The following is a 24068-nucleotide window of genomic DNA, read 5'->3' as shown; positions in this document are numbered from 1 at the left end:
AACACACTCAACATACCATCCTCAGAGACTACACACACACACACACACACACAAACACCCTCACCATACCATCCTCAGAGACTACACACACACACACAAACACACTCACCATACCATCCTCAGAGACTACACACACAAACACACTCAACATACCATCCCCAGAGACTACACACACACACACACAAACACACTCAACATACCATCCTCAGAGACTACACATACACACACATACAAACACACTCAACATACCATCCTCAGAGACTACACACACACACAAACACACCCAACATACGATCCTCAAAGACTACACACACACACACACACACACACACACACACACACACGAACACACTCAACATACCATCCTCAGAGACTACAAACACATACACACTCAACATACCATTATTAGAAACTTCACACATACACACTCAGCATTCCATCCTCAGAGACTACACACACACACACACACACACACTCAACATACCATCATTAGAAACTATACACACACACATTCAACATACCATCCTCAGAGACTACACACACACACATACACACTCAACATACCATCCTCAGAGACTACACACACATACACACTCAACATACCAGCATTAGAAACTATACACACACACACACTCAACATACCATCCTCAGAGACAACACACACACATACACACACCATTCATTGCCACACACCACTGATTACTGTCTCGTCAACTGTCTTCATGACTACCCATGCCCCGCCACCATCCCCTGCTGCGTCCTCAGCACCCAGGGCAAGAGCAGTGAGGGGTAGGCTGTCCGCAGACCGCAGACCACCTAGAGCAGATGGAAGGCTGCCCAGAGCTCTGCGCTCTACTGGGCAGGGCCCCTGTCCCCACAGTGCCCCCTTGTGAGAACCTGCATGGCTGAGAGATCCCCACCACCTGTTCCCACTGTAGCCTGGGCGCTCGGGGCTCTAGGAGCATTGACAGGATTCTCTCTAACGTGTGACCGTCGTGGTTATGTGTGTAGGCTCAGGGGAAGAGTCTCTAACACAGGGCAGGGACAGTAAGTGGTCCCCATAGGCTGGAAGAGGAATCTTCCCACTTGATTTTATTTAGATGGATTGCTTAGTTTGTGGTGCTGAGGGTGGAGCTTAGAACATTTTGTTTTTCTTAAATCTGCAGTTACCCCAAATGGGCTGGACTCCACACTCTAACTGAGCGTGTGGCCCCAGGGTTACTCTGGTCTGGTGACAGGCCACCAGGCCCTGGAGAAGTTGGGGTGTGGGAAGCAGAGTGTGGATGGCCACCCCTCCGTCCCCTCGTCTTCTCCGGAAGCTGGGCTCCTTAGTGCGGAAGCTCCCTTCCCCATCCCATCCCCCTCCTGCCCATAGCCACCCTCAGATGCTCACGACGGTCTCTACCTTGCTGCTGCTGCTGCGACGGCTGGCGGTGGCAGTGGTGTGTGTGTGTGTGTGTGTGTGTGGTGGCAGTGGTATGTGTGTGCATATGCATACCTGTGGTCAGAGTCCCATCCTTTGTGTCATTTGCTGGGAGCTGTCCACCTCACTTTTGAGGCAGGGACTCTCACAGGCCTAAAACTCACCAAATCAGCCAGGCTGGCTACCCAGGCGACCCTGTCGCCATTTCTCTGTGCCAGGATCACTGTCGTGAGCGACACACCTAGTTCTTTATTTTGCTTTCTCCCTGCGGAGTGATCTCCGTGGATGACTTCCTCAGGGAAAGGCCTTCAGACCGTGTGTGCATTTAACTTAGCAAAGTACAGCTGCCTCCACAGAGGCTCTATGCAGTCCTTCCACCATGACCACTGGAAGGAAAAGGAAGGTTCAAAGACCTCCCATTTGAGGATTGGCCCAACCGCCAGCATCCCACATCTAGCAGTGCGTTTCCCATGCTGCCTCTGCACAGCTATGGCTAGGGAAGGAATTCCCCCACACCCTCTCCGTGAATTCTGCGTAGGTATTTACAGTGTGGTCTCAAAGAGGATGGTGAGACACGCTGAAGTGCCCTATATATGACGTTGAACTCTTAGTAAGGTGTGGAGCTAAAGAACTGACTAAGAAGGCTGAGGCAGGGGCATTGCCAGGAGCTTGAGTCCAATGTGGGCTATCTAGTGAGATGCCATGTCAATCAATTGCTCAATCAATTTTACTGAGATTTCAAAAATAGGAGGAACTCCAAATGATTCCCTAGTAGTAATATTTTAAAACTTTTGAGGGAGGGGGTCTGGAGCCATGCCCCAGCTGTTAAGAGAACCTGCTGCTCTTGCAGAGGACCTGGGTTCAGTGACCAGCATCCACATATTATGAGAACCTCCTAACTTTAATGTCCTTTTCTGACGTCTGAGGGCACCAAACACACACATGGTACAAATACACACACACAAGCAAAATACACATATACATAAACGATTTTAATTGCTTTTGCTTTTTTAAAGGGTTGTTCTTGCAGAAGACCTGCCTTCAGGTCTGAACACCCACACAGCGGCTCACAACCACGTGCAACTCTAGCTCCAGGAGGGGCTGACATTGTCCTTTGGCCTTTGTGGGCACTGGACAGAGGTGGCATACATACATGCATACACACATACACACATACATACACACATACACACATACACACATACATACATACATGTCAGAAAACACCATCCACCTGATGATAAATAAATCCTTTTCAATGTTTTTGTTTGTTTGTTTGTTTGTTGAGACAGGGTTTCTCTGTGCAGCCCTGGCTGTCCTGGAACTCTCTCTGTAGACCAGGCTGGCACTTGAACTCATAGAGATCCCCCTGCCTCTGCCTCCAGAGTGCTGGGATTAAAGGCATGCGCCACCACCCAGCTAGAAATAAATCTTTTAAAGAACCATTTCCCAAATACTACCCATGCTTCTCTCTCAAGGCTGCTCTTTGTGGGGAATCTAACTCCTCCTTCGTGTCCTGTCTTCTCAGTGTTTGCTCACTGAGAGCCTCCAATCCGCAGGCAGGACAAGGGACTGGAAGGAGCGCAGGACAAGCCCAGTGTGGTGGCCAAGGCCTGGCTTCACTGCGCCTGCCTAGAGACCCCCAGTGAAGGGCTGGGTGTGGCTCAAGGGTGGAGCCCTGCTGGAGATAGAGGAGGCAGAGGCTGCCTTCTGCTGCTGACAGCACCTCCTTCCCACACCTGTCTTGGGGGGGGGAGGGTCACACACCCCCTCCTGCCACTGAGCTGTGCTGGGTCAGGTCTTTTCTTCTCCATTCCCTTCTTTTTCTTCTTTGAGGTAGGGCTTCATTTACCTCAGGCTGGCCCTGAACTCACTGCACTGCAGAAGACAGGCTTGAAATCCTGATCCTTCTGTCTCTTCTCCTAAAGGCTGGGATGACAAAACAGGGCCACCACGCCTAGTTTATACAGTGTGGGGATAGGAGGCGGTGAGCACGTTACCAGCTGAAGTGTCCCAGCCCCACCCCTGACACTCTGTGTGTGTGTGTGTGTGTGTGTGTGTGTGTGTGTGTGTGGTATGAAGTGTCTGTGTTTGATGTATAAGTATGTGGAGCGTATGTGTTTTTGGTATGTGTGTGGCATGTGGTGTGTGTGTATATGTGTGTGTGTGTTTTATGTATGTGTTGTGTATGTGTGTATGTGTGTGGAGTGTGATGTGTGTATTGTGGAGTGTGTGTGTGTGTGGTGTGTGGTGTGTGTGTGTGTGGTGTGTGTGTATGTGTATTTTATGTATGTGTAGTGTATGTGTGTGTGTGTGTGTAGTGTATGTGTGTATGTGTGTGGAGTGTGGTGTGTTGTGGAGTGTGTATGTGTAGAGTGTATGTGTGTGGAGTGTGGTGTGTGTGGTGTGGAGTGAATGTGTGTGTGTATGTGTGTGTATGTGTGTGTGTGTGTGTGGTGTGGTGTGGGCTGAGTGCATGGTGTGCGGTGTGTGTGTGGTATGTGTATGGTATGTAGTGGTGTGTGGTGTGTGGTGTGTGTCTGTGGTGTGGTGCATGTGATGTGTATATGGTGTTTGTGAGGGGTGTGTTGTGTGTGTATGTAGTATATATTGTGTATGCATGTGGTATGTATGGTGTGTGGTGTGTAGTGTGCATTTTGTGTGTGAGATCCTGTTTGCATGTGTACTTATGCATGTGTGGAGGCCAGAGGACGACTTCAGACACCAGTTCTCTGGTAGCAGCCACATCCTGTGAGGAAGAGTCTCTCAGTGCTTGACGCTCAGCTCTCAGGCCAGGCTCCCCGGGAAGCAGCGAGCTCCAGGGATCCCCAGCCTGAAGTGACAAGCACCTGCCACCACACCTGCCTTCTTTTTAATGGATTCTGAGAACCAAACTCTGGCCCTCCTGCCAACTGGGCATGCACTTTGCTGACTGTGGGTAGGGAGAACTGAAGTAGAGTTCTATTTCATAGCCCAGGCTGCCCTGCAACATCCCATAACCCTCTTGCATGGCGGGTCTACAACCATGAGACAGCTTGCCTGCCCTTCCTGTGAGCTCAGGGCCATCCCATCCATCCCGTGCCCTGACCCTGTAAACACTGTGACCAAGAGGTTCTCCAAACGCTGGCACCGGCCTCCTCCTGGGGCTCCTCCCTCCTCCTGGGGCTCCTCCCTCCTCCTGGGGCTCCTCCCTCCTCCTGGGGCTCCTCCCTCCTCCTGGGGCTCCTCCCTCCTCCTGGGGCTCCTCCCTCCTTCTGGGGCTCCTCCCTCCTCCTAGGTCACCCTCCTCACCAGTTCATCTACCCATCAGCCCCCATGTGCTGTGTCCAGGGACATATAGGGTCCACTCTCAGCCTCAGGTGTATTATGGAAACTGCCCAGACCACACACACACACACACACACACACACACACACACACACACACAATTCATCCTGGGTGAAGCGAGGATAATAAGCGCCGCTGTCAGAGCTACTGAAGTCTGGGGGCTTGGGCGTAGGGGCGTGGCCCGGTTGCAGAGGCCTCACCCACAGCCTGGCTGTGTGTGTCCCCAGCATGGCATGAAACAAGGCCTTGGTGGCCCTCACCTCTCATCCCATCTCCCTTGATGCAGCTGCCACACTGGACACTTGGGACTGTGGTGTCCCGCAGCTCCTGATGGCCTCTGCCTGACGGCCACGCACTCCTCACTCTAGACTTAGGCCCTGGAAGTCAACGCAGGGAGCCATCTTTCCCAGCCTGTGTTTTCTCACCGTCGAGGAAGGAGGAGGGGGACCAGCCGTGCAAGCCCTTCCTCAGCACAGACAGAACACCGAGAGAGAGAGAGAGAGAGAGAGAGAGAGAGAGAGAGAGAGAGAGAGAGAGAGAGAGAGAGAGAGAGAGAGAGAGAGGCGCTGAGGGGCGGTGCCTTAGTCAGGAAGTAGAATTAGGTCTCAATTTTCTCAGCACAGCTCCTCCCACTTCCTAGTTCAGGTCCCAGGCCCTGGCCACAGCCACAAGGGAGGGAAGGAAGGAGACCAGTCCACGCCTGGGTGACTAAGGTGCCAATCTGGTGCCAACACATGGCCCCAGCCATGTGCTGTCTGTCCTCCCAAGACTCCTGTGGAAGAGGAAGGCATCTTGTCCAAGGATAAGAGATAAGCACGAGATGCTGCCATTGAAACAGCTGGGGTTTTGTTTTTGATTTTTGATGTGTGTGTGTGTGTGTGTGTGTGTGTGTGTGTGTGTGTGTGTGTTGTTCTGTGGGTATAAATGTGTGTGTATGTGATATGCATATATATGTATGTGTGCACTGTGGGTGTATTGTGTGTGTGTTTGTGTGGATGTGGTGCGCATGTGTGTGTGTGGTGGGTATATGTGTGCGTGTGTGCTGTAAGTATATGTGTGGTATTTGTGTGTGATGTGTGTGTGGTGTGTGTATATGTATGAGTGTATGTGTTTGTGTGTGGTGTGGCAGTATATGTGTATGTATGGTGTGTGCATGTGTGTATTATGTGTGTGTGCAAGTGTCTGTGTAAGCATGTTGTCTGTGTATGGTGTGACTATACACATATATGTGTGCTATGTGTATGGTATGGTGTGGTGTGTGTGTGTGGTATGGTGTGGTGTGTATGCGTGGAATGGTGTGATGTGTCTGGTAAGGTGTGGTTTGTGTATGCTGCGGTGTGGTATGGTGTGGTGTGTGGTATGGTGTGTGTGGTATGGTGTTGTGTGTGTGGTGTGGTGTGTGTGGTATGGTGTGATGTGTGTGGTGTTGTATGGTGTGGTGTGTGTGTGATATGGTGTGGTATGTGTGGTATAGTGTTGTGTGTGTGGTGTGGTATGGTGTGTGTGTGGTATGGTGTGATGTGTGTGGTGTTGTATGGTGTGGGATGTGTGTGGTATGGTGTGGTGTGTGTAGTATGGTGTGGTGTGGTGTGGTATGTTGTGTGTATGTGTGTGGTATGGTATTGTGTGTGTGGTGTGTATGTGGTATGGTGTGATGCGTGTGTGGTATGGTGTGGTGTGTGTGGTGTTGTATGGTGTGGTGTGTGCGTGGTATGGTATAGTGTGTGTGGTATGGTGTGGTATGTTGTGTGTATGTGTGTGGTATGATATTGTGTGTGTGGTGTGGTGTGTGTGTGGTATGGTGTGGTGTGTGTGTGATATGTGTGTGGTGTGTGTGTGATATGTTGTATGTGTGTGGTGTGGTATGGTGTGGTGTGTGTGTTGCATAGGCCAGAGGTTGGCATAGGGCGTCTCCTTCTGTCCCACTCCACCGTTTTTACCTGAAGTTCACTTACGCAGCTAGATTGTCTAGTCATCCAGCCTCGGGTCAGCCTGCATCCTCCTCTCTGCGTGTAGGGGGTTTTGTTTGTTTAGTTTTTTTTGTTTTTTGTTTTGTTTTGTTTTTGTTTTGTTTTTTGGATTTGGTTTTTTCAAGACAGGGTTTCTCTGTGTAGCCCTGGCTATCCTGGAACTCACTCTGTAGACCAGGCTGGCCTCGAACTCAGAAATCCGCCTGCCTCTGCCTCCCAGAGTGCTGGGATTACAGGTGTGCACCACCACCGCCCGGCTCTCTACATGCAGTTTTTTAAGTGGGTTCTAAGGATCAAACTCAGGACATCACGCTCTGTGTGGCCCGCACCTAACTGGGTCAGCCAGCTCTCCAGTCTCGTATCCTTTAAGCTGGAAAACAAAAATTTGTGTCACAAAACTGAAACAACCGCAACCTCATAAGCTTGCTCAACCTTTTTGCCTGCTTCATTACATTCAGCACGTATGAAAACAATTTATCTTAATAGCATTAGGATGAACGGTCCACTTAATCATTTTCCTACCACAGTTAAATTTTTAATAAAGGATCTCCTGACAGCTTGTTTTCTTAAAAGCCCTAGCAGAACACAGTGTGATTTGCTCAACGCCAGTCCCGGTTGCAGACTCGGCGAAGTCCGTGGTGCCCTCAGAAGCCAGGCTGGGGAAGGGCTGGGGCCAGGCTCCCTTGCCTGACTCTCCACCGCTCCTCAGCTCTTGCAGGGAACCAGGCAAGAATCCGCAGTTCTAAAGGACTAGGGGACAGATGTGGCTAGCTGGGGTCTGTCATTCCAGAACCTGGTCCCCTTTCTCCTTTGTCATAGCAACGTTGGGTAAGAGGCAGAGGGCTCCTTGCTGCAAGAGTCAATCACCATGGTGTCTGTCAATAGTATGTCTAGGGTTCTCTTGGGGACAGAACTGATGGGATAGACAGACAGATAGACAGACAGATAGACAGATAAGACATGTTAGAATGGCTTACAGCCTGTGGTCCAGCTAGTCTAACAATGTGGTCCAGTCTGTCTACCAATGGAAAATCCAAGACTCCAGTAGTTGTTCAGTCCATAAGACTGGAAGCCTCAGTTGCGCCTCAGTGCGCACTGGGATCCTGACAAAGTAGACTTTAATGCTAGTGAAGGAACAGACTTGCCAGCCAGAGCAAGCAGGCAGAGAGGGCAGGCCGCCTTCTTCCGCGTCCTTTATATTGACCATGCCATTTTGGGCTTTCCCTGGGGACAGATGTGGACAGGACAGACACAGTCCTGACTTCAAAGAAACCATAGTACGATAATTAATCACCCATTCGGTGTGATTGCGGAGCTTCCGGCCTCAGTAGCCCAACACCATCTGAAGGCGTGGCCCAGATTACAGGTGCTTCTTCCCACTTCAGATTAGAAGTAGGTCTTTCCATTTCAAGTGATTTAACTAAAAAAGAAGAAAAAGGGAAAAGGGAAAGGAAAAGGAAAAAGATCCCTCTGAGTTGTGCCCAGCCACTCGAGTTTTAGTTAATTCTAGGTGTAGTCAAATTGACAACCAAGAACAGCCATCATAGAAGCCTTGTGACTCTGACCCCAGCCTCGGAGGACATCTGGAGTGTTTCAGATGCTACTGGGGTACTGAGGCCCATCACCCCAGCATGCTGGTACTGCCACAATTACACCATTATACATTATTAATTACCATACTGTGGGCTCTGTCCTGTTCATATCTGTCCTGAGGGAAGGCCCAGAATGACACAGAACCTCTCAGAACATCCATCAAAGCCAGTGTGGTGGTGCCTGCTTGGGGCACCAGGGCACTCCAGCCAGGGCAACTAAGAAAAAAGACAGTGTTTGTCGTGGTCAGTGTTCTATTGCTATGAAGAGACACCATGACCAAGGCAACTCTTATAAAGGAAAACACTTAATTGGGGCTGGCTTACAGTGTCAGAGGTTTAGTCCATTATCATCACTGCAGAGGGGCATGGCAGCATGTGGGCAGACATGGTGCTGGGAGTTATACATCCTGATTAGCAGGCATCAGGGGAACAGACAGACAGACAGACAGACAGATGGACACTGGGCCTGACCTGAGCATTTGAAACCCAAAACCTAGTGATACACTTTCTCCTACAAGGCCACACCTCCTCCAACCAAGCCACACCTCCTCCAACCAGGCCACACCTCCTCCAACCAGGCCATACCTCCTCTGACTAGGCCACACCTCCTCCGACTAGGCCACACCTCCTCCGACTAGGCACACCTCCTCTGACTAGGCCACACCTTCTACGACTAGGCCACACCTCCTATGACTAGGCCACACCTCCTAATCCTCCAGTAGTGCCTCTCCCTAATGACCAAGCATTCAAATCTGAGCCTGTTAAGGACCATTCCTGTTCACGCCACCACAGTGTTTCAAGGGCAGCCACTAGAGAGAAAAGGTCAACTATCATTCTAAAGCAGTAGAGGGTGAATGGAATCATAAGAAATCCAATCCACAGGAGAGGCGGGAAGATAGGTGCACGCATTGGGCAGCGTGGTAGAAGTAATTCCTGTGTGTTCAGGGTTACAATAAAAGCAAATGAGCTAAGCTTTTTACCAAAAGGCAGGGACTTGGGGTGGGCTTTGAGTTGAGTTCCTAGAGTGATTGCCTATGATGCGTTAAGCCCTGAGTTCAATCCCCAGTCCTGTGTAAACCAGTCACTTACAGTTCCAGCACTTGGGAGGTGGAGTTCAAGGTCTTCATTGGGCACAAAGTAAATTTGATGATCTTGGCTGAAACTCATAATCCTGCCTTCTTGAACTCATGGCAATCCTCCTGCCTCAGCTTCCCAAGTGCTGTCACTAGGCTTCGCTCTCTGGCATTGTCTCCCACACTGAAAGATGAGCAGGCAGTCACCAGCATCCCTGCTGCTGTCTAGCAAGGGTCTGTGTTGATAACGTTTCTCCTGTTATCAGAGAGTATCTGACAAGCCACTTCAGGGAAGAGGGTTTATCTTGACTCTCGACCCACAGTTCTCTGGGTGCTGTCCAACAAGTCGGTAAAGGCATGGTGGCAGGAGGGGGAGGCAGCTAGTCACCCCGTATCCAGTCCAAGGGTGCTCAGCTCAGGCTCTTTTCTTCTGCCCAGAGCTCCCCAGAATGTAGAAGGGCATCACCCACAGTCAGGGTGGGTCTTCCACTCCAATCTAGAAACCCCTCCCACATGTGCCGAGTCTTGTCCCCTGAGTGACCTAGTTCCTGTTAACTAAGTACCTTCCACATCACAGGGTCTCACTCTCCCTGGCCTAGTCACCTTCAAATCTAGCTCAGTAACCTCAGCATTGCACTGAATGCTGTGCACGCAGACCTCATCGCCACGGTCTCCTCACAAGACTCAAAGTAAGTCCAGACAGGAACATGGCCTGTCAAACCAGTGGCAGCCAGTGTAATGGGACTGGGAAAATCTGTGATAAGTGGGACCATGTGGGCTAGGTGAGCAAGCAGATACCAGAGATGGCTCTCCTGGGATTCCCGGGGAAGAGGAGACCATCTCAGGAGAGTGCCAAGAACTCAGAGTACGACCAGTGAAGGGGACCCATGTGTGTCCCTGGTGTGAATGGAGCAGAGGAGAGGTGTGTGTGTGTGTGTGTGTGTGTGTGTCTGTCTGTCTGTCTGTCTGTCTCTCTCTCTCTCTCTCTCTCTCTCTCTCTCTCTCTCTCTGTGCACATGCACACTGAAGTCACTACGCTCAGAACTGCGCCTTGGATGACTCTGGCCACCAACTGCAAAGGAAGATGTTGGGGAAAAAGCAGAAGCCAAAATACAGGACAGGCATTGATCATGATCTGCTAAGTTGAAAATTTAGAACCAAGTATTTCTGTGGGATTGCAGTCACTACTCATCTGACCACTGAACACAGAGCCTCACATATGACAGGCAGGCGCTCTACCACTGAGCCACACCCAACCCTTCACTGGGAGAGTCTAGGGAGATCCACTACCACTGAGCCACACCCCCAGTCCCTCACTGGATTAAGCATATATTAGTAGGTCCAAGCCTCATGACTTCCTGGTCTCTGGATGTGGGCTTTCCTAATCTCTATCTGACCCACCTACCAGGATTAAACATCATTGGGATTGGTGATCCCAGCACACACCTGTATTCTCAGCTACTCAAGAGGCCAAAACAGGTGACTTGGCTCCAAGGCGAGGCCTACAAAGCAAAATCCTGTCTCAAAAAATTCCAAGGTTTAAAGTTTAATCATCTATAATTTTGTACACATAGAAAAGTAGATTGAGAGCTGGAGAGACGCCCGGCACTTAACAGTACCTGCTGCCCTCGCAGAGACCCTGGGTTCAGTTCCCAGCATCTAGTTCCAAGGGATTCAACGCCCTCTTCTAGTCTCTGTGGGTAACACACACACACACACACACACACACACACAAATAAATATTTTTTTTCTAAAAGGAGGAGGAGAATGCGTGGGCGTGCTGAAAGGCTAACACGACTGAACTCATGTGGTCCAGGCTTTTTTTTCCTTGTTGTGTAGATTTCCTTAAAAGGAGCACAGATGATTCCCACCACAAGAAAGAAGGGCTTGTGACTGCTTGTCCTGTGTGTGGTTCGGACTGGGTACCCGCCTTCGCAGTGTGTCTTGAGGGACCGTCTTTCCTCTTCAGCCCCCTTCTCTGTCCCTTACACTTGAAACCTTAGTAGACCCCTGCCAAGTAACCCCCCTCAGACTCCCGGGAGTGCTGGGATTAACTATGTGCATGAGTCCCCACGCTCTGCTTTCCCATCCCTCCTCATCTCTTTCCCGTAAAACCACAACAGCTCCATGAGTCATCAGGGTCCCAGGCTGTTGGTCAGTGCCCTCATGGATGTCCTCATGAAATGTGCTTGTAGCCCAGTGGCACAGGGAGGAGCTGGGGGTGTGACTCTGTGCTCTGATGAATCTGAGGGCCCTCTAGGCTCGGGGTTCTCCAGCACTGAGAAAGCGGGTGTCCTACACGGGAGTTCTGAGAGGGGCTGATTTCAAAGTCATTCCATTGCAGAGGGGAAGCTCTGCTCTCATAAAGCCAGAACCAACGGGGACGGACACACAGCCACACGGGCACCTCACACCCGTGAGGGATACAGCCAAGACATCCTCCAGAGCAGGCATTCCTGCTCTGAGCACGGAAAGGGTGGAGGACTTGGCCTTGAGAGGTAGTAGACTGGAACCTGGAGCCTGAGGAACAGCAGGTACACAGGCTCGGGGGCAGCAGTGAGCCTGCAGTTCTGAGGTGCTTGTCAGAACACGTGATACAGAGAAAGCATGAAGGAAGGGGGAGCGGATGGCCGGGGGTGGGGGGGGAATGAACTCCTTCAAGCCAGGACCATGGCTCCTTAGGGCATCTTCAGCTGGGATACAGTTGGTAGAGTGTCTGTCGGGCATGCAGAGAGTCCAGGGTTGCAGCCCCAGCACTGCTGAATAAATCACATGTTGGAGAGGGTCTGGAATCTCAACACCAGGTAGTGGAGCAGGAGGATTCGGAATTCAAGTCATCCATGGCTACGTGCAAATTCTAGGCTAGCCTGGGCTACATGAGACCCTGTCTCAATAATTTTTTTTTTTTGGTATGGGACATCACTGTCCCTGGTCATCTAGGTATGCAGCTTGTATGGGGTAAGGGAATATTGTGGCGAAGTGTGAATGGGGACGTGCCGGGTTTGTACATCTAAACACCCTTGCAGGAGATGGGGGAGGGGTGGGGATGGGGGGCGAGGTGGAGGTAGGCATGGAGAGGAGACACAGACTTGAAACAGTGAAGGAAGGCAGGGCTTCAGGGCTGGTGACCTGGTGCTGCAGGTGCTGCTGTGATGAAGACTGTGGGTTAGCAGGGCCAGGGCTCTTCTCCCTAGGGTGCCACGCCCTCAAAACCCGTGAGGAGCACAGTCAGGAGCCGGATGTGAAGAGGAGACTCAGGAAGCCCCAGCAGCATGAGCGCATGGTCGCAGTCTCTCGGCAGCTACCTGCCTTCTGCCGCCCTCCCTCAGGGGTTAGACCCTGATCGGTGGTCATCGGTGACAGGCCCCACAGCCAGGGAGGCAAGGCGGGGCTGGGAGAGGACTGTGGTGTCCCTTACAACTGCAGCCTCGGTCCCTTTATCTGTCCATCAACACAGCCAACAAGAGGGAGGCAGGCCCGCCCAGCTCAGCACCCAACAAACCCGGTAGTGACTTGCTCTCCTCTCCGCCTTTCTGAACAGAGAAGTGTAGGATTGTTGAAGGGTGGACGGCAGGTGCATATGGGAAGGATCATGGACCACAGAAAACGCACCAGGAAGGCAGGCATGGAGGCACAGGCTGTCATTCCAGAGTCAGAACCTTGGCGAGGAGAAGTTTGCCGCCTGTCTGGGGAGCTTAATGAAACCCTGTCTCCAAATACAAAATCAAAAGACAAGCTGGGGATGGAGGATAACTGAGAGCGCCTACCTAGGCTCCCCGGTGAGGGAGGGGCTGGGGCGTGGCTCAGTGGCTGTGGACCATTTAGAATGCTCCAGTGAGAGGCAGGGTGTGGTTCAGTCATAGAGCCCCTGTCCTGCACGTTAGAGGCCCTAGGTCTTGTCCTTAGCACCCCATAGTGATGGCTGAGTCTCACTGTCCTGTGTGAACGGGAGAGTCCCGCTGCCCCCCCCCCACCCCCCGGCTTGTCAGGTGCACTGACACTGGTGTCCCCGCAGGTGATCCGCACCGACACATTCAAGCACCTGCGACACCTGGAGATCCTGCAACTGAGCAAGAACCTGGTGCGCAAGATCGAGGTGGGCGCGTTCAATGGGCTGCCCAGTCTCAACACACTGGAACTCTTCGACAACCGGCTGACCACAGTGCCCACGCAGGCCTTTGAGTACCTGTCCAAGCTCCGGGAGCTGTGGCTGCGCAACAACCCCATCGAAAGCATCCCGTCCTACGCCTTCAACCGCGTGCCCTCACTGCGCCGCCTGGACCTGGGCGAGCTGAAGCGACTGGAGTACATATCGGAGGCGGCCTTCGAGGGGCTGGTGAACCTGCGCTACCTCAACCTGGGCATGTGCAACCTGAAGGACATCCCCAACCTCACAGCACTCGTGCGCCTGGAGGAGCTGGAGCTGTCGGGGAACCGGCTGGACCTAATTCGCCCCGGCTCTTTCCAGGGCCTCACCAGCCTGCGCAAGCTGTGGCTGATGCATGCCCAAGTGGCCACCATCGAGCGAAACGCCTTCGACGACCTCAAGTCGCTGGAGGAGCTAAACCTGTCCCACAACAACCTGATGTCGCTGCCGCATGACCTTTTCACGCCCCTTCACCGCCTGGAGCGTGTCCACCTCAACCACAACCCCTGGCACTGCAACTGTGACGTGCTGTGGCTCAGCTGGTGGCTGAAGGAGACCGTGCCCAGCAATACCACATGCTGCGCACGCTGCCACGCGCCCGCCGGCCTCAAGGGCCGCTACATCGGCGAGCTGGACCAGTCGCACTTCACCTGCTATGCCCCGGTCATCGTGGAGCCACCCACAGACCTCAATGTCACCGAGGGCATGGCGGCCGAGCTCAAGTGCCGCACAGGCACATCCATGACGTCGGTCAACTGGCTGACCCCTAACGGCACGCTCATGACGCACGGTTCCTATCGTGTGCGCATTTCCGTGCTGCACGATGGTACACTCAACTTCACCAATGTCACCGTGCAGGACACGGGCCAGTACACGTGCATGGTGACAAACTCGGCCGGCAACACTACTGCCTCGGCCACGCTTAACGTGTCGGCCGTGGACCCTGTGGCTGCGGGAGGGCCTGGTGGCGGGGGCCCGGGGGGTGGGGGCGGTGGAGGGGGCGCGGGCGGCTACACCTACTTCACCACGGTGACCGTGGAGACGCTGGAGACGCAGCCGGGGGAGGAGGCCCAGCAGCCCCGAGGTACTGAGAAGGAGCCCCCGGGGCCCACGACTGATGGCGCGTGGGGCGGCGGCCGTCCTGACGCTGCAGCCCCGGCCTCGGCGTCCACCACGGCACCGGCCCCGCGCTCCTCGAAGCCCACGGAGAAAGCTTTCACGGTGCCCATCACGGACGTGACAGAGAACGCGCTTAAGGATCTAGACGATGTCATGAAGACCACCAAAATCATCATCGGCTGCTTCGTGGCCATCACCTTCATGGCCGCCGTGATGCTGGTGGCCTTCTACAAGCTGCGCAAGCAGCACCAGCTGCACAAGCACCACGGGCCCACGCGCACTGTGGAGATCATCAACGTGGAGGACGAGCTGCCCGCCGCCTCCGCTGTGTCGGTGGCCGCGGCCGCCGCCGTGGCTGGAGGCGCGGGCGTGGGTGGGGACAGCCACCTGGCCCTTCCGGCGCTGGAGCGAGACCACCTCAACCACCACCACTACGTGGCGGCTGCCTTCAAGGCGCACTACGGCGGCAACCCAGGAGGCGGGTGCGGGGCCAAAGGCCCCGGCCTCAACTCCATCCACGAACCTCTGCTCTTCAAGAGCGGCTCCAAGGAGAACGTGCAAGAGACACAAATCTAAAGCCAGGCGCCCGAGACGCAGGACGCCTGCCCGAGATGCTCCTGCTTGCCGAGCAGCCCTGGCGGCGCCTGCGCGCCCTGCAATGGGAAAGGACCTGGAGATCAGGAGAGGTGGCCCCGCCCTCCGCCTTGCCGAGTCCTCTGCCCACCTGCCCTGCCCGCCACCTTCCGGGGGGGTTGAGGAGCTTCTTCGAGGGGTACCCTTTCCCCTCATCCCAACAACCCTCCTTTTATGCCTCTTTCGTTTTCTTTTCTTTTTTTTTTTTCTTTTGCAGTTTGACGCCCGTCCTTCCCTCCTACTCCTTCACCCTCAAAACACAAGAGACAGACAACTTCACCAGAGCCCAGGGGGCAACTCCGACAATGTCCCCAACAGCGAGCTCCACTCGCGGCCCTGGCCGGCCCACCCCACCCCACAGACTCTTTTGATACTGAAGGGAGGTTTGCGTCAATCACTACCTGCTCTGTAATTACTTTAAAAAAAAAAAAAAAACACGGAAAAAGTAAAAAAAATTTTTTTTGGTCATGAAAGTATTGAAGAGAAAGAGAGCACAAAGCCCCTGTGGGTGGGACAAGGAGAGAATGGGTACTCCAGTTACAGCTCTGGGGCTCTCCATCCCCAAGATTCCAGAGAGGAGGAGCAGGCTCGCCCAGCTCACCGCAGCACGGTTCCACCTGCCCGCTGCCCTTCCAGGGATCTGCTGGGGGCTCCGGAGCTGCCCTGCCCTTCCGTGTCTCTGTATTTGTCCTCATCTCGAGCTGTTGTTCCTTTCTGACTCTGGTGTCTCCCCCAACACACACACACACACACCACAGAGCACACAACCCAAGCTAAAAGGGCCCTAGACCTGCAAAGCATGGAGCGGCAGAACTGTGGGGCACTGGGGTGCTGAGTGCTGGGAGCCCAAGGCCACACTGGCAGGGCGGAGCTCCCTTGAAGTGCGGGCATGAGAGCTGCACCCCAGCCTCCCCCGCGTGCTCCATGTGTGCCTCCCCTGAAAAGGGATGCCATCATGCTGTCCAGGAGCATGGCCAGCAGCAGAAGCTCTCCTCACCGGACCATCTGCAGGCACGGCTGTCCAGGAAGGCCACCACTGACAGTCTGGGTGACACTATTGAGCAAAGGGCCGTGTCCTCACAAGAGTCCCCTCCATTTCACACACACCCCTGGCTACTTGGGAGACGACGTTTGTACAAGGGGTGCACAGAACAAACAGGTCTGGACCACATGAGGGACACTGTAAGCAGACCAGGGCACATGGGCGGCAGAGTCACCTGCAGCATCCACAATTACCAAGGACAAAAATGTTCAGCCAGGCCAGGATTAGTGCTAGAGTGGGGACATTAATGACATTTCAGAGTGGCCGTGTGTCCAAGGTTTAACCTCCAGAGAACTAAAGTTACCCAGGAGGTCTGAGAAGGCCTAGGGAAACAGAGGTAGCCAGTTCAGCACACAGCACCTGGCCTCCTGGGCCGGCCTATGCAGCCTGACCTGTCATCCACACATAGAACTAGACCCTTTGTGGACATGAAAGGCCCCAGGGTGCACGCCTCTACCAGGGATGGGAGAGCAGGCATCTCCCCTCCGACTCCTGCACACTGTGCTCCTGCCCTCTTCTCCCTGTCCCCACCTCTTAAGTGCCCCCAGCTCTCCATCTTCTCTCCCTCCCATTGCTAAGGGATTCTTTATCTGTGACAACTGTCAGGTTCTGGCCCTGTCTCCTTCCCCATCCGGCTCTTCTCTGCTGATGGAGCTGGGACAGAGCTGTTGCGCATGCACTTTAGCTTCTCCATCTTTTCTGCTTTCTCTGCAACCATCTCGGCTAGGATCCTGGTTACCATGGCAACACTGCGGCTGTACCAGGTGGCAATGGGGGCAGGGAGCTGGCCTGCTGCAGCCTGCCACATCCCATGCCAGGCCTGCCAGCCAGTGGCTGAGCTCACCATGGGACACTTAGAGACTCCCCCAGCCATGCAGGTCCCTTCTTCATGGATGGGACAGGAGACAGGAGGGGGGCAGGGGACCAGGAATACAAAGAGGCCTGAGAATGCAGCCTCGAGGTGGCATGAATGTTGGACAGTTAAGGTGAGCTCAAGGGCAGTTAGCCGCTGGAGTGAAGGACGGGACTCCAGCTAGGACTGAGGGGCACGGAGGACTGGGAAAAGCAGGACACAAGCGGGTATGCAGGACCACAGCCATTCCAGTCAGAGCTTTCCACTCAGAATGCAGGGGGAAAGGAGGTCAAGAGGTCTATAAGGAGCCTGGTGGAAGATCTAAGGTCCTGTCCCCGGTTCTTCTCCTATCCCAAGCAAAATGCAGTCTCCATGACAACCTGCTGGCCAGCCTGAGGAGAGGGCACTGCAAAGGGAATTTTCTACCTCAACAGTAATGAGAGAACATGGGCTGTCCTGGAGGCAGTGGGGTAGTGGGCACACAGGTCCAGGGCAAGGCCTAGCTTCCAAGCCACCATGCCAGCCAGCACGAGGGCAGAGGGCTCCAAAAGGATGCCCTCCCCATCCTGCTCCCTCCCTCAGTGGAGAGAGTCAGGGGTCAAAGTCCAAAGATCATTCACTGTCAGATCTGACACAGCGGATCCCCCACAGCAGGATAGCGTGTTAAAGACCATGGCCACCACTGTGGCCCCTCGAGTTCCTCACAAGGTGGGGGTGGTAGGCTATGGCCGCCTGGGTGAGTAAGAACTGGCCTGGGGCCTCCCTCTGTAGCCTTGTTCCTAAAGTTCCAGAAACATCTGTACTCCCACATACCTTTCACCCCAGCCTGCCAGCCCAGACTGCCTTCTACCCACTCAACCGGGCCGCTCTGTCTCTCTCTCTGAGAGAGTGCTTATCTCTGGGTGTCTGCCTCTCTCCAGGTCTCTCTGTCCTTTTTCTGGGTCTCCACGGTCTGTCGGTCTCTCCCCTTCCCCTCCCCCTCCTCTCCCTCTCTCTCCCATCTTCCGTCTTTCCTCTCGCTCTCATCTCTCTGAATGTGTCTGGGTCTTTGTCTCTCTATGTCTGTCTCTTTCTAGGTCTCTGTCCCTCTCTGTGTGTCTCTGTCTCTATGTGTCTCTGTGTAAGTGGAACATCTCTGTCTCTCCTCTCTAAGTTTCTATGTATTCTGTCTGTCTGTCTCTCCTCTCTGGACTTCTGTGTATTCTCTGTCTCTTTCCGGGTCCCTGTCCACCCCCCCCACCATCTCCCTGACCTGGGAGGGGGTCTCTGCACTTTCCTCGCTCCCTAGCCCTCCCTTCTCTGCAGGCCAGTCCCTTGTGTCCCGCCTTCTGACTCAGGGACCAGAGCTGGGCCTAGAACTTGTTTTTGTGTGGAACCGTGACCCTGGACGAATGGCAGGGAGCGTGCCCCCTGCCCTGCAGCTCCAAGACCTCACTGCCCTTGAGGGAAGGTCAGTGCCTCACAGGAGCCTTCCCAAAGCTGTGTCCTGCCTCCCAGGGTCAGACAACCCTTTGACCCTTTCTGAGTCTCCCTGCACATAAAGAGAACCTAGAATGCACCCACCACCCCACTTCCCAACCCCCACCCCCAAGCCAGAATAAGCCTTGATATCCCTCCAAACCCTGAGGAACCTGAGAGACAGGAGACCTGATTCTTCTCCGAGGCCCTCCCCTCCATGTCTCTCTTTTAGGCACCCTGACCTTGTGGTAGAAGTGGCCCATCCAAAAATAATCCATGAATCCGGGGCACAAATCCTTCGCCATGCAAACCTTCTGGTGAGCCTCCTCCCCCCTCAGTGAGCCTCTCTCTGTGTTGGCTGCATCCCACCCCCCAGCAGTGATCTTGGTCTTGCCTCTCTCTACCATCCATGTCCCAAGGTGGGATCCCCCTCAGCTCTGGCTGACCGGACCACAGAGCAGCAGCTCCTGGAGGCTTCAAACCACTGGGGCCACACTGTGTTTGTGGCCCGAGGGGCCCTGTGGGGGAGTGAAGACATCAGCAGACTGGATGCAGCCGGAGGCCTCCAGGTGAGAACCCTCTGGGCTTCGACCAGAGGGAGCATGTGAGAAAGAGTCTTGGGTCTCCTGAACCTGCCATTACTTCCAGAGCCTTCGAGTCACCATGGCCACACATCCTGATGGCTTCCGGCTGGAGGGACCCCTGGCTGCAGCACAGTGTAGTGGGCCCCGCACAGTGCTCTATGAGGGCCCTGTGCGCGGGCTCTGTCCCTTGGCCCCCCGAAACTCTAACACCATGGCAGCCGCCGCTCTGGCTGCCCCCAGTCTAGGCTTCGATCGTGTCATCGGGGTGCTTGTGGCTGACCTTAGGTGAGCAAAGAGACTGGGTGTCATAGCTGTGTACGTTCTGGATGAACTGACCGCCCTCCTCTGCTGGCTGCAGCCTCACCGACATGCACGTGGTGGATGTGGAGCTGACAGGCCCACCAGGACCCGCAGGCCGCAGCTTCGCTGTGCACACCCACAGAGAGAACCCAGCCCAGCCTGGTGCTGTCACCGGCTCTGCTACTGTTACAGCCTTCTGGCGCAGCCTACTGGGTGCGGCCAAGCCCCCCCACCACCACCCACACCCCCACACCCCCCACCAACGACCCTTGGCGTTTGTGCTCTGCAGAGCTCCCACGTTGAGTGTCCCACCCCAGTTTTCTGTCTTTGCTCATCCTTAATTCTCACTCTCAGGCTTTATGAACTCCCCCTCCCCCCCCCCCCCGCTCTACTTTCTCTCAGCGTCTGGGTCCCCCTCTAGGTCTCTCCATCCACATCTCTTTCTGAGGATCCTCTTTGGGTTGTACCACATTACCATTTTCAAAACCCACGTTTACCATGGCCACCTGCATGTGTCTGTGTTGTCATCCTAGTTTTTCATTCTCCCCACAGGCTGCTGTCAGCTCCCCTCCAGACCTGGGATCCACCTCTGCTGAGTCTCCTCCCCTATTACCCTTACAGTCACCTTGACTACTATGGGTCCCAGTAAACATCAGAGTTCTGCCAGCTGTTCTGTTTGGCCTCTTTGGTTCCTTGTCCCCACTTCTATGACGTCACGCTTCAGATAAACACTGTGCATGACGCCATAGCAGCAGCGTGTGAACGCATACACAAACCAGCCCTCTGAAAGCTATCGCGAGATCACTAGTTACTACATCTCCCAGAAACCTCTAGGCAGCAGTGAGCTCTGGGAGAGAACGAGAAGCGGCTGCGTCGTCCGATGGGAGTTGTAGTCCCTCGCGGCAGAGCGGCCCCGGAGGACTTCCGGACTGCGCGTCCTATTTAGACGCCCTACAGAGGCCTTCGGGAATCGCAGTCCGGCGCGCGCAAGTCGCCGGGAGCTGTAGTCCGTGTCGCCTGCTCAGTCAGCGTGGTACCACCCGGTCCGTCGCCGCCTAGGGAATGCGAAAGCGGCCGGTCCCGGGGAGCGCAAAGGCCGGCGGGGTGAGGGCCAGGCGGGCGACAAGCAAAGGCGGGTGGGAGCGTGCCTGGTTGCCAGGTGACAGGAAGAGGAGAGGGGCCCCTGTTGCTTAGTAACTGGGAGAGGGCCTTGTTGCCAGGTGAAGGGAGGAGAGAACCCTGGTTATTGACGAGGGGAAGTCTTTCGTTGCTAGGCGACCAGAAGAGACCCTGTTACCCAGAGACGGGAAAGGAGGAGTCCTCCACTGCTAGGTGATCAGAAAACGGACCCGGTTACCAAGCGGGTGGGGTTGTTCTGTTGCTTGGGAACCAAAAAGGTATTGTTTCCTAGGGACAGAAAGGGCGATGGTCCGTTGCTAGGTGATGATGATCCGGATCCTTTTGCTTGGAGACATGTAGGGGGTGGGTCTCTATTGCCAGGTGAGCAGATAAGCTATTACTCCCCCGACCCTCAGGACTGGGCTCTAAAGGTGTCTCTGTGCTCTGGAGACAGCCTAGGAAATAGGGTAGGGGCCTCGCATCCTCCTAAACTAGCCCCAGTGCCCATCTCAATGACCATTACCCAGGGACACAGGAATCTAGAGAACCGGATGACCAAGATCCGAGGTGCCTAACACCTCCTTGTCCCACCCGCCAGCAGGAGCTGAGGCGGGCATGTCTCAGGCGCCGGAAGCGAGACCGAGTCCACCCTCAGTGTATCACGAGCGGCAGCGCCTAGAGCTGTGCGCCGTCCACGCTCTCAACAACGTCCTCCAAGAGCAGCTCTTTAGCCAGGAGGCTGCCGACGAAATCTGCAAGAGGTGACTGTCACTGTGTCCTGGCCCTGGAAGACTGGGGCTCAGAGAGGCACGGGAGACTGCCTGGGACCCTAGCAGGGGCAGGGCTCAGATCCAGGAGCTGTTGCCCACTCTCCCACCTGCTGCTTCTCACAGCCTCAGCCCCAGCTCTGGCCTCAACCTCTCTGATCTGAGCCTCTGTCACAACCTCCCAGCTGTCTGTCTTTCTCCTCCTGTCCACCCTACACAGCCCCGCAGCTGCCTGCCCCCTCCGCTGCTTCTGTCCCTCTCTGGTTCCCCATGCTCCTAGGGAATAGCCCAGGTCCCTCAGGCTGAACTCCGAGGCCTTGAGTGCTCCAGCCCTTGCTGCCTTTCTCCTTCTCTGCTCTCCTAGGCCCAAACAGGCTGTTTCCGTGTTACACGGGGCTTTTTTCTTCTTGGTCACTTGGGTACTCTCTTAAGAAACTTTCCTAAGAATCTCTCTCCCCATTCCCACATCTAGGCCGCAGGGTCCTTCCATGAGCACACAGACACCCCAGCCTGTAGTCCTGGCCCACACCCAGGGGCAGGCCTTATCCACAAACTTCAGATTTACGTTAGAAGATCCGCATCTCTCCTGGCACCAGCTCTTTCTCCAGGGACATGCTGAACAGCTAGAGCTGAGGCAGATGTGATGAGGGGAAGGGAAGCTGTGGACACGAGTGGGTCCCGTCCGGCAGAGGAGCAGGGCCACAGAGCTGGGGAGAGCTAGAGGGAAGGCTTGGGCACAAGGGGCAGTGGGGTGGGTAGCGGCTAAGAGCGGGCGCTGAGGCTGTGCAGTGCCTGCCTGCCACTGGAGGAAGTGGGAGTCTGTCCTGGGGTGGCAGGGCACTAGGGAGGGTGCTGAGCAGGGTAGGACAGGGTATTACCAAGAGAAAGAGCCACCCCGTGTCCAATACAGTAGCATGAAGATAACTGTCACCCAGGGACTCTGAGCACAGTCTTGGGTCTGAAGGCCCCTCTCCCAGAAGTGACGTCTGAAGCTGGTCTGGAGAGAGACCGTGATGAGGGGAAGGATGGAGGAGCCTTTGTTCCGGGCACTTGGGAGTCACGGGAGAGGTGGAAGTGGTGAGGGGCCGGAGGTGGGCTGGAGGGAGAGACTAGAGCCTGGGATGGGTGGAAAAATATAAGAAAGGCCTTAGCCGTCCAACAGTGCAGGGCTCCGGTGGGAGGGAGAACAGGACGGGAGGCTGAGAAGCTGTGTGGGGATTGAAGAGAGACGCATCAGAGGCCAAACTCTGGTTCTCTCCTATCATGGGGGAAGGTGGAGGCCTTTCTAGGATTTCAAACCTTGGCTGTGTCCCCTCACCCCCAGGCTAGCCCCTGATTCCCGGCTGAACCCCCATCGCAGCCTCTTGGGTACCGGCAACTATGATGTCAACGTGATCATGGCTGCCCTGCAGGGCCTGGGCCTGGCCGCTGTGTGGTGGGACAGGAGGAGGTAGGGCCTAGGCTGTGAGCTGCACTGGCTCTGGGCGCGTGACTTGAAGGTAGATAGGGGAGGGTTGAAGGTGGATAGGGGAGGGTTGAAGGTGGATAGGGGAGGGTTGAAGGTGGATAGGGGAGGGTTGAAGGTGGATAGGGGAGGGGAGGCTATGGCAGATGGGGTCTGACTGAATGATGGATTGAACTTATAAACTTGGTACCAATCCAAAGGGGACTTAGTGACTTAGGGGACTCATGAGCAACTCATGGCTAAGGTGGGAAAGACAGAAGTTAGGTCATGAGTGGTGGAGCCATCCTGTTGGCCCGAGGCAAGACTGAGTTGGAAGCCAGCCTGGACTGCATATGGAGACCCTGTCTCAAAGGGCAACAAAACGTTGAGGAGCCGGGGCTCCATTGGCGGAAGCTTACCCAGCATATACAAGGTCAGGATATCACCCCAGCACTCTATAAACTGCTGTGGTGGTTGATGCACATCTGGGATACCCGAGACCCCGCCTAAGCAAACCAAAGCTGGAGTTACCAGATAAGAGAGGAAAGGGTCAGTGGGTGAATGGACGCTCATTCTGGGGAAGGAACCAGGATCCAAGTGCCTCTGTGGCCCACAACCCAGACCTGGGTGCCTCGGGCTCATGCTGTATCCCTCCCCTCCCCAGACCCCTGTCCCAGTTGGTCCTGCCCCAGGTACTGGGCCTGATCTTGAACCTACCCTCTCCTGTGTCACTGGGGCTGCTGTCTCTGCCACTGCGCCGCCGACACTGGGTGGCGCTGCGCCAGGTGGACGGCATCTACTATAATCTGGACTCAAAGCTACGGGCCCCTGAGGCCTTGGGGGACGAGGATGGAGTCAGGTGAGTAGAGAAGAAAGGGACAGGCTGGGGCCAACCCTGGAACTGCCCTGCGAGGAGATGGACCCGCCTGGACTGCTGAGACCTCCACCTTCCACTCTCCCCTCAGGGCCTTCCTAGCAGCTGCCTTGGCCCAAGGCCTGTGTGAGGTGCTATTGGTGGTGACCAAGGAGGTAGAGGAAGCCGGCCGCTGGCTGCACACTGGCTGATCCACTACCTGGGAACCGCTGCCTGCTGCCACAGTCCTAAGTGTCCAGTGCCTGGAAAGGGCCTGCACCCCGGGGCTCAGGAGGCCTGCACCCTGCCCTAGGGTCCCCACTCCCCCCACCACTGCTGCCTCAATAAATCTGCTCTTTTGTTA

At 54.8% G+C, this 24068-nt stretch overlaps 3 protein-coding genes across 7 annotated transcripts in view; all 3 read left to right on the top strand.

The window, feature by feature from the left end:
* The window catches only part of Lrrc4b (leucine rich repeat containing 4B), a 20113-nt gene extending 4440 nt beyond the window's left edge, over window positions 1-15673 (top strand). The window contains exon 2 of the mRNA XM_052178822.1: window positions 13401-15673. Within this exon, the coding sequence (XP_052034782.1) occupies window positions 13401-15227 (1827 nt within the window). The 3' untranslated portion in view covers window positions 15228-15673. The remainder of the gene's footprint in view (window positions 1-13400) is intronic.
* Window positions 15674-17851: 2178 nt separating this feature from the next.
* Aspdh (aspartate dehydrogenase domain containing) lies at window positions 17852-20117 on the top strand. Its single transcript, XM_052178816.1, has 7 exons — window positions 17852-17915; window positions 18485-18629; window positions 18870-18954; window positions 19057-19206; window positions 19286-19506; window positions 19580-19734; window positions 20074-20117. The coding sequence occupies exons 1-7, from the start codon at window positions 17852-17854 to the stop codon at window positions 20115-20117; spliced, it is 864 nt and encodes a 287-aa protein (XP_052034776.1).
* Window positions 20118-20410: 293 nt separating this feature from the next.
* Window positions 20411-24068, top strand: Josd2 (Josephin domain containing 2). 5 transcript variants are annotated; one of them, XM_052164383.1, is made up of 6 exons: window positions 20416-20625; window positions 20796-20853; window positions 21242-21401; window positions 22732-22857; window positions 23516-23710; window positions 23817-24068. In XM_052164383.1, the coding sequence occupies exons 1-6, from the start codon at window positions 20584-20586 to the stop codon at window positions 23914-23916; spliced, it is 681 nt and encodes a 226-aa protein (XP_052020343.1). In that variant the 5' UTR covers window positions 20416-20583; the 3' UTR covers window positions 23917-24068. The 5 variants fall into 5 exon arrangements, with proteins under 5 accessions (XP_052020371.1, XP_052020343.1, XP_052020335.1 ...); XM_052164375.1 differs by having other exon boundaries at window positions 21239-21401; XM_052164411.1 differs by lacking the exon at window positions 22732-22857 and having other exon boundaries at window positions 20411-20625; window positions 21239-21401.

The sequence above is a fragment of the Apodemus sylvaticus genome, chromosome 1, assembly GCF_947179515.1.
Source record: "Apodemus sylvaticus chromosome 1, mApoSyl1.1, whole genome shotgun sequence".
NCBI lineage: Eukaryota > Metazoa > Chordata > Mammalia > Rodentia > Muridae > Apodemus > Apodemus sylvaticus.
Note: the sequence above shows the minus strand (reverse complement) of the source record. Positions and strands in the feature narration are given on the sequence as shown.

What these genes read in the sequence shown, in the direction of transcription:
- Josd2 (XM_052164375.1), top strand. Translation starts at nt 20,584, where the DNA reads ATGCGAAAGCGGCCGGTCCCGGGGAGCGCAAAGGCCGGCGGG. An exon ending in GGAGCGCAAAGGCCGGCGGG is followed by an intron (nt 20,626 to 20,795) that starts GTGAGGGCCAGG and finishes TTTCGTTGCTAG; the next exon opens with GCGACCAGAAGAGACCCTGT. An exon ending in GGGGACGAGGATGGAGTCAG is followed by an intron (nt 23,711 to 23,816) that starts GTGAGTAGAGAA and finishes CTCTCCCCTCAG; the next exon opens with GGCCTTCCTAGCAGCTGCCT.
- Aspdh (XM_052178816.1), top strand. Translation starts at nt 17,852, where the DNA reads ATGGCCACCACTGTGGCCCCTCGAGTTCCTCACAAGGTGGGGGTGGTA. An exon ending in TTCGCCATGCAAACCTTCTG is followed by an intron (nt 18,955 to 19,056) that starts GTGAGCCTCCTC and finishes CCATGTCCCAAG; the next exon opens with GTGGGATCCCCCTCAGCTCT. An exon ending in CTTCTGGCGCAGCCTACTGG is followed by an intron (nt 19,735 to 20,073) that starts GTGCGGCCAAGC and finishes TTCTCCCCACAG; the next exon opens with GCTGCTGTCAGCTCCCCTCC.